The sequence below is a fragment of the Pleuronectes platessa genome, chromosome 14 (assembly GCF_947347685.1).
Source record: "Pleuronectes platessa chromosome 14, fPlePla1.1, whole genome shotgun sequence".
Taxonomy (NCBI): domain Eukaryota; kingdom Metazoa; phylum Chordata; class Actinopteri; order Pleuronectiformes; family Pleuronectidae; genus Pleuronectes; species Pleuronectes platessa.
This window is the reverse complement of record NC_070639.1, coordinates 9,639,151-9,654,374: the sequence shown is the minus strand read 5'-3', so window position 1 is coordinate 9,654,374 and position 15,224 is coordinate 9,639,151. Positions and strand designations below refer to the sequence as shown.

At 44.1% G+C, this 15,224-nt stretch overlaps 2 protein-coding genes across 6 annotated transcripts; both read left to right on the top strand.

Moving 5' to 3' along the window:
* The first annotated feature begins 590 nt into the window (after positions 1-590).
* cep97 (centrosomal protein 97) lies at positions 591-6,219 on the top strand. Its single transcript, XM_053439428.1, has 11 exons — positions 591-709; positions 1,983-2,122; positions 2,257-2,415; positions 2,552-2,653; positions 2,747-2,860; positions 2,975-3,141; positions 3,239-3,403; positions 3,509-3,687; positions 3,779-4,433; positions 4,548-4,623; positions 4,801-6,219. Exons 1-11 carry the CDS (start codon positions 673-675, stop codon positions 5,296-5,298), a joined length of 2,292 nt encoding a protein of 763 aa, XP_053295403.1. The 5' UTR covers positions 591-672; the 3' UTR covers positions 5,299-6,219.
* Positions 6,220-6,432: 213 nt separating this feature from the next.
* Positions 6,433-14,851, top strand: LOC128455680 (NXPE family member 3). 5 transcript variants are annotated; one of them, XM_053439439.1, is made up of 8 exons: positions 6,433-6,885; positions 7,009-7,148; positions 9,712-9,730; positions 9,761-9,912; positions 10,673-11,442; positions 11,930-12,000; positions 12,112-12,333; positions 12,426-14,851. In XM_053439439.1, the coding sequence occupies exons 2-8, from the start codon at positions 7,101-7,103 to the stop codon at positions 12,980-12,982; spliced, it is 1,839 nt and encodes a 612-aa protein (XP_053295414.1). In that variant the 5' UTR covers positions 6,433-6,885; positions 7,009-7,100; the 3' UTR covers positions 12,983-14,851. The 5 variants fall into 5 exon arrangements, with proteins under 5 accessions (XP_053295414.1, XP_053295417.1, XP_053295416.1 ...); XM_053439438.1 differs by having other exon boundaries at positions 6,783-6,885; positions 7,012-7,148; XM_053439440.1 differs by having other exon boundaries at positions 6,812-6,885; positions 7,039-7,148.
* Positions 14,852-15,224: the final 373 nt, after the last annotated feature.

Here is a 15,224-nt window from a genome sequence, read left to right as displayed (position 1 = left end):
GAGTTTTATTCATTTTTAGGTGAGTGTAGTTTAGTTGTTGACCTTTGATATAAAAGTTTTTGTTTCTCAGATCAAATACTTTTGTGTTTTTAACGATGAATCAAAGTTCTCAGGTCGTTGTTGCCTACAGATAGAGACGGTTTCTGGAGTGTGAACAGACTGTGTGAGGGCGTCTGGCCTGGAGGTTTCCGTACATCGCATAGTATTTTGAGAAACGTCTCCCGTCTACGTTTTGGACAGAAATATTTGACTCTTGTACTTGTATGTGTCCAGTACATCCAAGTTATACAGCGGTTAGGTGTGATAGGGTAGAGGGGATAGGAGGAGGGTGCTCTACATTTATCAAGGAAAATATGCCATGTAGAGTTCTGAGTAGCCTAAGGGGAAAGAAGAGGAAGAATATTTGGACAGAGCAAAACAAAATAACAAAAGATTACAGTAATATAACTATAAGTAACTGGTTTAAGGAAGAGGATTCAATTTATTTAAATCTATTTTATTCATGTACGTTTTATTCATTTATGTATTTCCGCAGACTAAAACTCCAGCCTAGTAGGTGGCGGTAATGCGCCTTTAACGTTAGGGGCCACCCGCCATTAAAAAAAACAAAAAGAAGAAGTATAAGCCTAAGAAGAAGACAGGTTCCCCAACCTGGAACACCGGGACGACAGGATGGGTGTAGCAGATTTAAAGTTTGATACCGATGTCGGTAAGAGCCTCGTTGGTTTGTTGTGGTCAGACGAACTGGAGTATGACGCGTTTGTTTCCAGGGGGCCGATGTGTTCTTGTAGCTAGCTAACGCTAGCCCTAGCGTGAATAACCGCCGCGAAGCCGTTAGCCTTGTCCAGAGGATCCACATCAAAACATCATGTGTCAGACTTGTCGCGATGATCACCCTTATTCACTCGCATGTGTGTTCTGTGGATGTTCAGATCGTAGCGGTGTGTATAATATGCAGTACCTTGACTCCCTCGCTGTCCTTGATAGTCCTCAGATATCATATGTCCTGCAGAACAATAGCACTAGAGTATATTTCAATTGTTCCGTTAAACCGGTTGAAACGACTCAGATATTGTCTTATGTGCCTATGATTTACACGTGATTACCCAAAACCAGCGCTGCCTTTAATGCAGCAGGGTTTTATCTCTACTGCTCTTAAAGATGAGGCCAGTTTGTATGTATAGCACATTATAACAACAAGTCAGTTCACAATTCAGAACACACAATATAAACAGGCTTCAGGAGCAACCGTGAAGGCAACATATGACCATGTGAAACTCTAAAAAAGAGTTGCATCAAGAAAATGAAGAAATAAATGAAGAAATTAAAGAGTGAAAGAAGTGCATTGTGAGAAATGAGAAACAAGTATGGCACTCAGCGGAGCGCATACCTTCAACAGTCCCCTTCAATTCAATCAAGCACCCAGTTCTCTGGGAGCTTGTTCCTCGTGTGTGCAGCTTAAAAACTGAACGCTGCTTTTCCGTGTTAGGATTTTACTCTGAGGACGGAAAGCAGACTTCACAGGTCTAGTTGGTTTATAACGTAGCAGCGGATCAGTAATGTATTGTGGCCCTAAACCATGAAGTGCTTAATAAACCAACAGCAGGATTTTTAAGGAAATTCTTTGACAGACATGGAGCCAGTATACAGATCTGAGCACTGGAGGGATGTGAGGACGCTGCAGTTTGGAACTTGAGCGTTGAACTTAAAAATCTTTAAAAGTTATTTTGCTGTTCCCATTCTTGAAGCACTGAATCGTTCTCGAATCAGGCTTCACAAACTTGTATACAATCCAAGAAGCCCTTGGTAAATTCCCTCAGCTTTTAACACAGGTTTTCTGTCAAATATTTAAGCCGAGTGCAGTAGCCCTCTGTATACTGTGTATGTTATAAGTGTGTTATGTAGCCGTGGTGATGATGCGCTCACCGTTGTTGTTGTGGTTTTCCAGTCGGTGTAATCTCCACCCTCTCTTCTCTCACAAGGACCTGTGGTGGATCTGTCTGCCCAGGGGATCCAGAAGCTGGATCCCAGTTTCACCTCTGACGACACGCACACTCTAGTCCTGGACCGGAACCACATCATGAAGCTGGACTATCTGGAGCGGAGCCCGGGCCTTCAGCAGGTAGTGACCACTTTGAAACGTTGACTGTTTTGTCTAACAGAATTATAGCTTAGTCATACAGGTTTCTTAATGGGAATACTGTCTAGTTTAATGATTGGACGTCCTGTGGTAATTCCTGGTCTTTTCCTCTTCAGCTGTCGGTGGCAGAAAACCGTCTGGTGAGAATGATGGGTGTGTCTCGGCTGACAGAGCTGAGAGTCCTCAATCTCCCCAACAACAGTATTGGGTATATTGAAGGGCTAAGAGATCTGCCCCACCTCCAGTGGCTCAACCTGTCTGGAAACAATATTAAGGTGAGTTAAAGAGAGATTCTCACACATTACAAATCATCATTTATTTACAAACATGTAAGTGCACCGATAAGTCTCAGCCCATTTGTTGATATGTTAAAGCGACTGTACGCTTTTTTTTTTTTTTTTTTTTACACAGGTCATTGAACAACTCACCAACTGTGCTTCTCTGCAACACCTGGATCTGTCTGACAATAACATATCAACCATCGGTGATATCACGAAACTGGTGGCATTAAAGGTGGGTGCTTCCCCATCTAGGTCAAAATCCAGCTCAAATAAAACAAAGAACTATTATTAAATCCGATTTCTGTACTGATTAATGTTCTTTCAGACACTTTTACTCCACGGAAATAGCATCACAACACTTCGCACTGTTCCTGCCCACCTGCCTGCCCGTTTATCCATTCTCTCCCTGGCAGAGAACGAGATAAGAGATCTCAATGAGGTAACTGTCTTTTTCTACGACTCCACACAGCAACAGGGATCTTCATTTAAAATATATTAGGGGCTTGTATTTATTCACACGTTTATGTTTTTTTCTTTTATTCCTGCTCCGTAGGTGTCATACCTGTCACCGCTGCATGACCTGGAGCAGCTGTCTATAATGAGCAACCCTTGTGTTATGGCGACCCCGTCATTGCCAGAGTTTGACTATCGGCCTTATATCATGAGCTGGTGCCTGAACCTAAAGGTCCTGGACGGCTACGTGGTGTCACAAAAAGAAGGGTGTGTACACGTCTATGCTGCTACATTGTGAAGTAACAGAGAGTATCCACACGTTTTGAATTTTCTTATATCTCGTGTGTAATTGTCACCATTACAGTCTTAAAGCGGAGTGGCTGTACAGTCAAGGAAAAGGACGCTTGTTTCGACCGGGTCAGCACGTGCAGCTCGTTCAGTACCTCACCACCGTTTGCCCTCTGACCTCATCGCCAGCCTTGGAGACGGCAGAAGACGCCAAGCTGGAGAAGATCCTCAATAAGCAGAGGTGTCCTGTCAATCTGATCCGGCTTTTAACACTGCATTTCTGATGAAGGAAAACATTTACTCCAACGACCTTTTGTTGTGCTGCCATGTTTTTTTTGCCTTTCAGGTTTCACCAAAGGCAGCTGTTGGAGGAGACGCAGGGGAGCGGTCACAGTCCCCCTCGTCCAACTCATCTTGACGTGGAGATGCACTGTTCTCCGGTTGCCACACCACCGGAGGGAGCCAGAGAGGTGAAGAAAAACACTGCAGCCGGACCAGATGTTGCTCCATCAGTCTCAGAGTCAGGTGGGAGAGTTTTGACTTAATACTCTGCTCGTCTCCAGGAAACAAATTGTTTTTATGAGTATATTTATGCCGTTTGTGTTTTAACTTCCAGAGCCAGTTGTGCAGGTCAACACTTGGGTGAGCGGGGATTCTTCCCAGCCGTCACTGCCAACAGTTCGCTGCGCAAAGCTCAGAGAGGAGCACTTGTCTTTGGAGGATGTTCACACAGATGAGGATAAACTCAATGGCAGCATGCTTTCCTCAGACTCCACTTATCTCCCCTTCATGTCTGACGTGGAGTCACTAACGATCCAGTCCGACAGCGAGGACGAGACAGAGACATTCGAGCCGGACTCCTTGGCCCCGAAGCGTCCAGCTCAGCCCAAAAAGCACAACACAAACGAGAAACAGAATTCGCCTCCGGTGGATACGCCAGAGAGGAAGACTCACGAAGAAGAGGTTATCTCTGGTGAGGCTGCAACAGTTCTCTCAACGGGGGTCAGAGTTAGTGTAGCACAAAATGACCTGGAAACACCCTCTGATTGTGTTAAAGTGGAGATGAAGGAAGCCCCCAAGCAGGAAGACGCTGGTATGTGTGTCAGAAAATCCAGTTCGATGGGAGCCGAGAGGGCGGCAGTGAGAATACAGTCCTGGTGGAGGGGACATTACACTCGAAGCTGTCACCACATGGCCCGAGAGGTGCGCAGCGAAATCCGCCTGTACAGGATGCAAGAGCACATCCTGTTCCTGTCTGAGAAGCTGGACAGGTAACTGACCGAGCATCAGCAATAATAAACTGTCTGTTTCATTTATGGCATAACTGTGGTTTCTGATAGATATTAACTTTATGGAACTAAAAGGTAAAACGTATGTGTTTGCAGTGCGCAGAAGCAGTATGAGGAAGAGAGACTACAAAGGCTTGTTCAGGAGGAGGCTGTGAAGTTTCTGTGGAAAGAGGTCGGTGATTGAAGAGGGTTATTTTAAAATGTCCTTCTCATTCACTTCACTTCACCTGATTCATTATTTACGTCGTATAATGCAGCTCTTCTGCAGCATCATGTCCAGAAATACTCTCTGGACTTGTGTGATTTCCAGCCTAATTAGTTTGAAACCTCTCTTGTGTTTAACATGCAGCTCCAGTCTATGCAGCAGTGGAAGACGTCTGTGGAGCACCGGCTGGCTGACATCGCTCAGGCTGCCACCCTGAATCAGACCTCATCTCCTGGACTGTGTAAGGTCGCGACCCCAGTGGCCTCCAGCACAACGAAGCCGCCTAGCACAGACGTCTCCTTCCCAGACTCTGGCTTCCAGTCGACGAGCAATCAGCAGGCCATGCTGGAGGACAGCTTCCTGAGCAGCGGGACAGAAGACTCCCTGAAGACGGTGCGAGCACTGAGTCCCGTTCCGAGCGGCTTCGCTGGTGTGGACAGCGCAGACTGCAGCTTGCTGGAGCAGTACCTCTCCTCTGTGCAGCAGAGAGCGGAGGAGGCGGAGGAGGTGGAGGAGGTGATCAGTGATAGAACAGCAAAATCACAGCCTTCATCGCCAGTCTCACCCGGTAATGCAGCACAGTCCCACTCCACCCAGCAGAGGGCAGTAGAAGCACAAAGAACGGAGGGAACGTCTGTCTGACAGTCAACACCTTTACAGAACTCCTGAGTCTGTGTAAATAGACACTGAGTGACCTGCACTCATCTCGATAGCTGACCCAGTTTTCAAGCAACTGCGCCCCGAGTCTGAACCCAGCTCAGGCTTGAAAACAAGTACTTTACTGTGAATGTAACCCGAGTTTTATACTTTATACTCTTATTTAAGTGACACTTTCCTCTTTGTGTGAAGACAATGATTGTGAGGTAGCTTCAGAAGTAGCTTGAAATCCGTTTTTTAGTCGTCTACAGTCAGAGGGTTTCTTCCTCTTCGTATGAAAAGACCAGGCACATTCACTTTGTCCATATCCACTGAATTATTAATACACTGCAATAAATAAGAAAAGATGCTGATGTTTTAAACGTAGCACACATCCGACCACATATGTTTCTATACCTGAGCAACAACATACATACTATATATATCAAGTCACAGTTTTAGTAGTTAACCTGACCGATTGTTAAAAAGATACATTTTTCTGTTAACCGAGTAATTTATGAGTTGACTAAATGTTTCAGCTCAGCAGGAGTCTTTTCCCCTCCATTAACCAGAACACTTGGTCCAGTAATACCTGAAATGACTGGTATGTCCAAATTGATATTCTCTAATTCCTTGCAGTGACCTCAGACTTGCTCAATAATCTTCGGAAAAAGGATGAAATCTGTTTATTAAGTGCTGATTAACATTTACAACTCTACTATAACCATTTATCAACTTATATAGAGTTTGACCAGGTGATGATATGTTTGCAAAATGTGTAAACGTGCGAATGTAAAAGGACTAGTTCAGTTGACGTGAAATGTTAATGATAAGAGCACATCCTTATGTGTTTTATTATATTTATATGTAAAGACGTTCCCATTCTGGTTGTGTGTCCTGATGAAATAAAAAGATTTTTCATTATAACATGGCCCTGCAGTGTTTCTATGTAGTAAAAATATAATACGACTATTGGTTAATTATTGGCAGTAACTAGGAAGAGGACAACAGCGGACATTAAGGCTAATAACATGTAAATGACGTTTTGAATGTCAGGGCTTACGGACACTGGGATGACACCACAGGAGCAGCATGGAGGCATTTTATGTTTTTTTCTGTTTATTACAGAAAATTGGACTATGGACAGAAAAGGTCTCTGTTTCGTCTCTGGTTCGACTCCACGGAGAAAAAACCAAAAAGACGAGTCTGGATTGGATTGGCTGCAACGCTGTTTTACCCCTGAGCCTCAGAAGTGTTTTGAGGAAACGGCGCAGTGGTGAGGAGACGACGGGTGGTTTTTCATTTTCCGGTGAACTATCCCTTTAAGGCAGAACCAAAACAAACGAACAAAAACCGTGTTATGGATTATTTTACGTTGTGATGGACTGACCACAAGATGGCGCTATAGGGGCAGAAATCTATACTCTCAGGCCCCGCCCCCCACTCGGCTCTGCCTCCTGAACCTGACACCGACTCTGACGAGCTGCTCTACCCGCTGCTGCAGCTTCTCACCCGGCCGCACCGTTAACCGCAACCTCCCTCTCCACCAGGCGGCTGACGGTACGACGTGGTGATGATCTCTCGTCCAAATGTGTAAGTGTTACTTTTTTTTAGCATGTCACGGCTGCACCACTGCTGCTTTAAGCTAACAACACGTTAGCCCTGTTGTTGATAACAGAGACGTTTCTGAATCTCTGAACGATCATCACTGTCCAGCAGCTTCTTCTTTGTCTGTGGCTCCTGCAGCCGCTGAGGTGATGGAGGCTGATGGTGCTTGTTGATTGACGACGACTCGCGATGGAGGAAATATGAGAACAGACGCTAACGGTCCTGGAGGTGTGTGCATACACAGCCAGGTACAGACACTGATCGTGATCCCGGGCTGGCTGTTCGAAGACATGTCCCAAATCCACTGGGTCCAGTTTGTTATTTGTGAACATTGTATTTTCAGTTAAATTCACATCACTTTGTTGATCTGCAGTGGGGCATCGTGAAAGAGAACACACACACACACACACACACACACACACACACACACACACACACAAAGGATAAACTGATTAAAGTGCATTATAACAGAGTACATATAGGTGCTTATTTTAAGTGCAGGGTTCATTAGTAGAGCACTAGAATAGACAGCTAATGAAACAACGCCCCCCCTGGGCCCTGACACCTGTCCTACTTACAAGAGCTGGAGCTCAGCTCCACTGGTTTGAAATCTGGTCTTGGTAGTCTCCAGGCTCTTTATGTTAATAGTGTATCCTTTGTGGATGTTTTGCGTCTCTTGGTGTCTTTTTTTCATAGTCTTTATTGTTTTTGGTCATTTTTCTCTCCATTTGTAATGGTCTTGCTGGATCAGGCGCCCTTTGATCCAGTGACAACAGGTCACTATTGCAAAATGTGGTCGGGATACACTGAGCAGAGAGTAGCAGCTTAGTAGTGTTAGGAATTTTAAATTCTAGCTGGTATGTGGGTCTGACTGTACTATTTGCAATAAAGGCAGAAGGGGGGGCCTTAAGCAGTTTTAGCCAGATATAAGGCCTTTATACAAATTATTTATAAATAACCCTTGCTGCATATTGTTAATAATGAATCTTATAATTGTTCTGAATTCCATCTTTTGGTATTAAACCATTATTCCCTTAGATTCATTCACATCACATATATTTCAAGCAGCTGTCTGATAAAGTTCTGGAGGTCGGACAGAGTTACTTTGTTGACATTGTTTTGTTTTGTTGTTTTGGTTTCGAGGATCCTAATGTTTACATCAACAGGACATTGTTTGGATATAGCAGGAACATCATATTCCTTTCTCCAATGGCCCACATTGCATCAGCTGTTTCAAGGCCTTTCATGAAGAGAACATTTTGCTTAGCAACTATCAGAGTAGTAGTAGCATCACGGAGAGCGGCTTCTAGTCACTTCCTGGATTCCTTGACAAGGGGCGGTGGACTACAGCTTTGGACCAATAAGGGTGAACATAATTGATTTGCGGTGACTCCCCTTCAATCTTTCATAACCAATCATATTAAATCTACTGTTATAATTATATCAAACCCCTTTTGTTTGGGGCCATTATTAACTACCTATTGCTAACTTATTTAGCCTAGGCTGTGATAATTGTCTCTAGCTATGCTGTTCAACTTTCATTGCATCTCAATAAATACTTAAATTGGACCAGTCCGGCTCATCTCTTATTTAGGATAAACCAACACTCCTGACATTAGCCCCTGTGAGTGGGCACGAGTCAGAGTTTACCGGCCGTTGTTAAGAGTGTGTCCTTCCATTTTCCATATCGCCTGTCCTGTGAAGGTTGGGTTAAAGACACAGGGAGGATATGTCAACTCCACAAAGAAAGGCCCCGGCCAACTGTCAGGTTCGAATTGAGAACTTCCTGCTGTAAGGTGACAGCGCTAACCACTAATCCACCATGCCAGGCCTTCTATTTAAGTACCTTCCATATATCTAGACAAGTTTTACTTTATTTATTTGACTGTGGAATGCATAGGCAAGTCCTGCATGATACTGATGTCAACTTCCTCAGTAGAAATAATAATCTCTCTTTAGCCGGTGTCTGTCTGTCTACAGGTCCTACAGAGAACTCTTCCATACAGAAAGTGGCTGCAGCCGAGCCACACAACAAGATTTCAGCCAGTCAGCAAAAGGGGTCATTTCTGCTATTAACAAAGGAAACAAGTAGAGAAGAGCAGGGGAGTGTTTGGGGAGAGGAGGAAGGGAGAGAGAGGAGGAGGAAGTGATAGAAGAGTGTTTTTTGTTTTGTTGTTCATTCTCCAGATCCATTGGTCCAGCTGCTGCCCAGAGATGCAAACAGCCACGTTCAGTTTTGACATTGGCAAGTTTGACGAATCTCAGCTCAAGGTCCACTTACTTTCATGATTGGAGTTTTCATGTCACACATTTGTTAAGTTATTTTGTTTAGATGGACAATTGTATTCTTAGTGTAACTGATCTGAACAGAAATTTTTGAGAAATTTTAAAGACCAAATGATACAACTTAAAAAAACTCTAAATATCTATAACTGGAGCTTGAGCTTGAATTGTTATGACTTAAAATGTATTTATTTTTCAAATATTGGAGAATAATAATACAAAAAAACTTGAGTAAAATTATTTACATTATAATAACTAAACAAATTATACCGCTTTACATGGTGTATCTAGTGACTGGTTTCTATGTCTGGCCCAATATGATTTTTAAAATTGAAAAAAGAATCTCCTACAAAAATACTTTTTTATTTTTAACTATTTTTGAATCATCTAACCAGCAGAGACAACATCTTTGAAAAATCTAAAACAATAAAAATTGTCTTTGTCTTCAGTCTCATGATCACATGATCCGTACATCTATTTTTAGCTTTCAAGAGCAGAAGCAGATTTTCCTGTTTTTCTGTCTTATAGCGTTCATCCGTCAGCATCGGGCGCTGAGGACGGAGTGATGCCATCATCGCTGTGGTGACAGCAGAGAGAGACGCGGGGCCTGATTCTGGGAGACAGAGGCAGGTCACCATGTGCCGGAATCTGTCCAAATACGCCCTCATCTTCCTCTTCCTCGCTCTGTTTGGACTCTTCTGGCTGCTCCGCAACATCCACAGTGTGGAGGTGAGGAAGGAGGATGGATCAGTGTTTTGTTCTAGCTGTTGGATAATATAGGGTAGCATAAGAAGTAACAGGACCCATCTCCAAATGTATCTTTTTATTTCACTGAACTCTAGACATTTTCCGGAGGGGCTGTACGTGAGAAAGCTAATTTCCAAGTAAATTGGTCGAAACATTTCCTTTAAATTTTCACGCCAGACGAGTAATATCTCCTGAAAACGTCCAAATGAGCCCACGTTAGACTGCAGCAGGAAAGTGTCTGGACAATTTACAGCTAGCGAGTGGGCGATCGATGAAGTTTCTAACATGTGGCAGACGCAAAACTGTGAAAATACAAATATCTCAGGAGAAAAAAAAAGAAGCGATACACGTAAAGGATGCCGCAGAGGATGTCAACCTGGAAAGACAACAGGATCCCAGAGCTTCTAACGCTAACACTGGGGTTGATGTGCAATAAACAAAAACGTTGAGCGGAATGTCCTGCCTGCAGCCTGCTCTACCCAGGCGCCTGACCCGGACATTCTTCTGCTGCATTCTTCAAATGTGAAAGAAAGTTCATGTCTGAAAAAAGCTGTAGTGTCAGGGCCTCAGTCAGTTTGCACAAATCTGTATTACATTCACTTACACTCATACTGTATTGTGCATCTGTATTTAATGCATTTGAATCTGCCAGTCACAGGTTGATAGTTTCATCTTTTCCAGCGTCACTTAACCTTTATTTGTCATGCTTTCTACAAGTCACCACTCTTCTCTTCCTCTCCAGAACTGGAACTGTCACACGATCTCTGCGCTCTACCAGCTGCAGAGCAGGATCCAGTCGTCCTTCCTCCCCACTTTCTATCACAACCACACCTTTTGTGCTCAGCTGGGCCAGAAACCCTCCCCCGAAGATGAGCTGGAAGAGCGCTACCTGCTGGACTCCATCGCCTGGCCCGGGCCCCTCACTCGCTCTGCCCAGACGGCCTTGCGCCTGACGAGCGACCCTTTGCACAGCCTGTTCGCCATCCTCCCCACCAAAGGGGGCAGGGAATGGCACGTGGGCGACCAGCTGGAGGTCCTTGTCCAGATGCACGACTTCCACGGCCGTCCCAAGCGCTATGGCGGTGATTTCATTTTGGCCAGACTGCACTCTCCGGAGCTCGGCGCCGGTGTGGCGGGCAATGTGCTGGACCACAGGAATGGATTCTACTCTGCTCTGTTCCCGCTCCTCTGGGTGGGATCTGCACAGGTCGAGGTCACGCTGGTGCACTCCAGCGAGGCGGTCTCGGTGTTGCAGCGGCTGAGGGAAGAGCGCCCCGACCGGGTGTTTTTTAAGAGCCTGTTCCGCTTGGGCTTCCTGTCTGAAACTACTGTGTGCAACATGTGCCTGCCGCCTGATCAGCAGCCTCTCTGCAACTACACAGACCTTTACACTGGAGAGCCATGGTACTGCTATAAGCCCAAGATACTCAGCTGCGACACCAGAGTCAACCACGCCAAAGGAGGCTACCTGAAACACCTCATCAGCAACCAGGAGGCACTGCTCTTCCAGAGGTCTGTCACTGATTGAAGAAAATATTGAATTTTTGGATGAGACTGGTTATATTGGGAGTTTTTCTTACTTTGAACAGATCCCATGAAAAGACCAAAAACAAATCCATCCCCTGTGTGACAGACCAACATTGTCCAAAAATGATTAAAAACACACCAGTTGATCCCAAATCGATCATCCTGCTTCTAGAAAGTGTGTCAATCGCCAGCTGAACGTTTTCATTTTAGCAACTATTTTCAGTTTGATTTATAGAGCTAGGCTGTTATAGGATTATAGGTGGGCGGGTGTTTGGGGCTAAGTGTCAAAGAGGCTGGGAACCCCTTTAAATATTTAGGGACGTTCTAAATGCCCTGTCACATAACTTTTGTTCATTTTGTCTGGCGATATTCTCTACACCTCACCCCATTTGTGACTGTGCTCTAACATTGTTTGTTTTGGTCTTCTAATCGCCTCTATCGCTAACATTGAACTACTTCTTTTGTGTTTTAGTGGCGTAAACATCAAAGTGCACATACACCCTTCAGGACCCGACAGAGTCACTGTGCTCCCACCAAGAAAAGGTACAGTTCACCTGCAGAGTGACACTAACATTTCAGTTGGAGCACGTTTTTTTTTGATTGAATCTACTCAGGTTAATTCAGTTCTCTGCACCATTTCTTGACTTGTGTCAGATAAAGTAGAGGCAGAGAGCAGTAGTGCAAAACCGGACGCCATTATGTTTGCGCCATCGGGGTATTACTACGAGGAGTCATGGAGGCCATTAGGGGGCGCCACACTGCGCCAGTTCAATGATACATCTGCCATCATTCGGTGTTTGAAGGACAAGATGATCCACCTTTACGGAGACTCCACCGTCAGGCAGTGGTTTGAGTACCTCATTGCTTTCGTCCCAGGTGAGGGTTGTTTTTTCTCTTAGATTTGTTTCGGTCCGTGTGAATCCCCCCCCCCCACACACTTGACCCTCTGTGTGTTTCTCTCTCCTCAGGGTTGAAGGAGTTCAACCTCAACAGTCCTAAAAACGTCGGGCCTTTCATGGCGGTGGACAACGCGCACAACATCCTCTTGAAATACCGCTGCCACGGCCCGCCCATCCGCTTCTCCACCGTCATGTCCAGCGAGTTGAGGTACATCTCCAACGAGCTGGACGGCCTCTCTGGGGGTCCCAACACCGTCGTGGTCCTCAGCATCTGGTCCCATTTCAGCACCTTCCCCGTGGAGGTGTACATACGACGGCTGCGCCACATTCGGCTGGCGCTGGTGCGACTCTTGGACCGGGCGCCGGGGACGCTCGTGGTGATCCGCTCGGCCAACCTCCAGGCCCTGGACCAGGAGGTGAGCCTGTACAACAGCGACTGGTACTCCCTGCAACTGGACGAGGTGCTCAGGGCCATGTTTAAGGGAATGAGCGTCCGGCTGGTGGACGCCTGGCAAATGACTGTAGCGCACCCCCTCCCCCACGCCCTCCATCCGCCACAAGCCATCGTCAAGAACATGATAGACATGCTGCTGTCTTACGTTTGCCCAGAGGAGAAGAAGAGCTGACAGGAGCAGGACAGTGACTTGGAGGAAACCTTGTGAATACACCGATATGTTCTTTAAATCTTTCATTTCCCTGAAGCAAACCTCCCCTCCCCCCCCTCCCCTACTGAAAGATTGACCAGATGATCTGACTGAACGATCTGTTTAATTGCCTGTTACATTTCGTCACAACCAGGGATGCCAAAGACCTCTTTGACATGTGCCGAGGTATTTTGAGTGTTTGCATTTCTTTTATCTAACCGGCCCGTACCTGCTGTCGTTTCTCAGAATCACAGTGTGAGCTTTGGGTCATTCATTTCAGTCTTTTTTCGCTCAGAATGTTCAGTGTTAAAGAATGGTCCTCTGATCAGAGCCACGTCACAACACGTCTGCTATTGTGTCTATTTGTTTACATGTGTAAACTGTGAGTCCATGTGCACTGAGTATGATCTATAATGTGAACCACATACTACCACATGAGTGTATTGTATCATGCATATCATTGCCCTGTAATGCAACTGTACGTGTGGCAGCTGCAGTGTTGGCTACCATGATTTTCTTTATCTATATGTTTTCTTATCTATAATTTCTTTATCCTCTCTATTTCAAAGATTGAACTGTGATAGTTCCAGTCGACTTTTACCCGAAGACGTCTCTGACTCACAAATCTGCCTCTTTGCCTTTCAGACAACAAATTTTACAGAGGTCAAAGTCATCAAATCAAAAGCAGGCATGTCCGTCCATCCCAGGCTTGACCTTGACGCAATGACTCCTTTGTATTAATATTTAACTTTATATTACAGACATTTTTTTCATTCCATGTTCAGTTTTGTGTTTAGGATGTTCTTTATGGACATTTGAGTATTATACAAAAATATCAAATAGTGTCACATGTTCATTAGAGCCCGACCAATATGGATTTTTTGGGATGATGGAGAGAAAAAAAGTGATGCTAAAATATCCAACGATATATATATGAGGACAAAAAATTCACTTCATTTTTTATTGAGGTTTGATATTTTACAGTTTAACCTTATCACAGCCTAAAAACAACCAAATATCTATTGAATGTAAACATTTATTTCTGCTTTGTTAAATCGATAATGTTTTTACATCCGCGAACTTAAACAATGATACAGATGTCTGTGAAAGGATCACATATCGGGCTCTAATGTTCATCATATGACATTAGTGATGGGGGGAGAAGACAGTGGAGGTTGTTTATTGAGAGTTTTCTGATCTTTGTGATACAAAGAGATAATGTGCCTATTTTATATCTAATTCCGTCCCTGAATCGATCAAAGTTTTTATTCATAATTTTTAATAACTGAGTTGTTATCATGTATTTCTTGTTTTGTTTTTCATATATCGTTAAAAAGATCAACAAATGTAGCCATGAGCGCAAACTGTGGGTTATAGATGGAGCAGTAAAAACCAACATGTCTGTGCACTGATCTTCATCTTTCAGGAAACTTCAAGATTTAAGAAGGGATAAATTATTCCTCAATGCTTCAGAGAGTTGATCGCTCATCTTAGGATTTCAGAAAGCCTGAAAGCCAAAGAGTGTAACTGCTCTACCTGAGGAGTCAGACTGGATTTGCTTGAATGAATGACGCAAGCAACTAAAATTTTTAAATTGTTTATGTTTTATATCAACCTTTCATCATAACCATCAGTTCATCGTTATCCTGGTATGGGGTAAAGACATGAAATTATTGTGTATTTTTTTTGTCTTATTTTTCAGCTTTGTACTTGAAATCAAAGATTATGTTGTACATCAGCTCTAACTCACATTTTATAGCCCATTCATTTTATGCCATCATGTTGCTGAGTCAGCACTAAGTGTCTAATCAAATAAAAATGTTTTGTTCATAAAACTGTGACAGGTCAGAACTGTGGTGGACGAGCTCTCATCAATGTTCCTTCGTGTTACTGTTGGAAATCGTGTTATCTGCAACGAAATCAGATTGCAGCTGATGTTAAAAGAGACATGCATCCAGTGTATCCAGCTAACATGAGGCTAAAAAGTAATCAAATGAAACCAGGATGTATCTCAGTGGAGCGTTTACCTCTGCCAAGGCCCAACAGACCCTTTAAATTCAATCTAGCTGCACCATATTGCACAGACTCCTGTAAATCTGCAAGCAAACGAATGAATGAGGCGAAAACATAGCCTCCTTCCAAATGAAAGTATTGAGTTTTTGGAGTTCTGTGAAACTGTGTCAAGGAAAGCAATGAAAGGGGATAAAATGCAACAAATCATTCA

Coding starts and splice junctions, on each gene's coding strand:
- cep97 (XM_053439428.1), top strand. CDS start 673: ATGGGTGTAGCAGATTTAAAGTTTGATACCGATGTCG. Junction 2,654..2,746: donor CGAAACTGGTGGCATTAAAG/GTGGGTGCTTCC, acceptor ATGTTCTTTCAG/ACACTTTTACTCCACGGAAA. Junction 4,434..4,547: donor CTGTCTGAGAAGCTGGACAG/GTAACTGACCGA, acceptor ATGTGTTTGCAG/TGCGCAGAAGCAGTATGAGG.
- LOC128455680 (XM_053439439.1), top strand. CDS start 7,101: ATGAGAACAGACGCTAACGGTCCTGGAGGTGTGTGCATACACAGCCAG. Junction 12,001..12,111: donor TGTGCTCCCACCAAGAAAAG/GTACAGTTCACC, acceptor GACTTGTGTCAG/ATAAAGTAGAGGCAGAGAGC. Junction 12,334..12,425: donor CCTCATTGCTTTCGTCCCAG/GTGAGGGTTGTT, acceptor CTCTCTCCTCAG/GGTTGAAGGAGTTCAACCTC.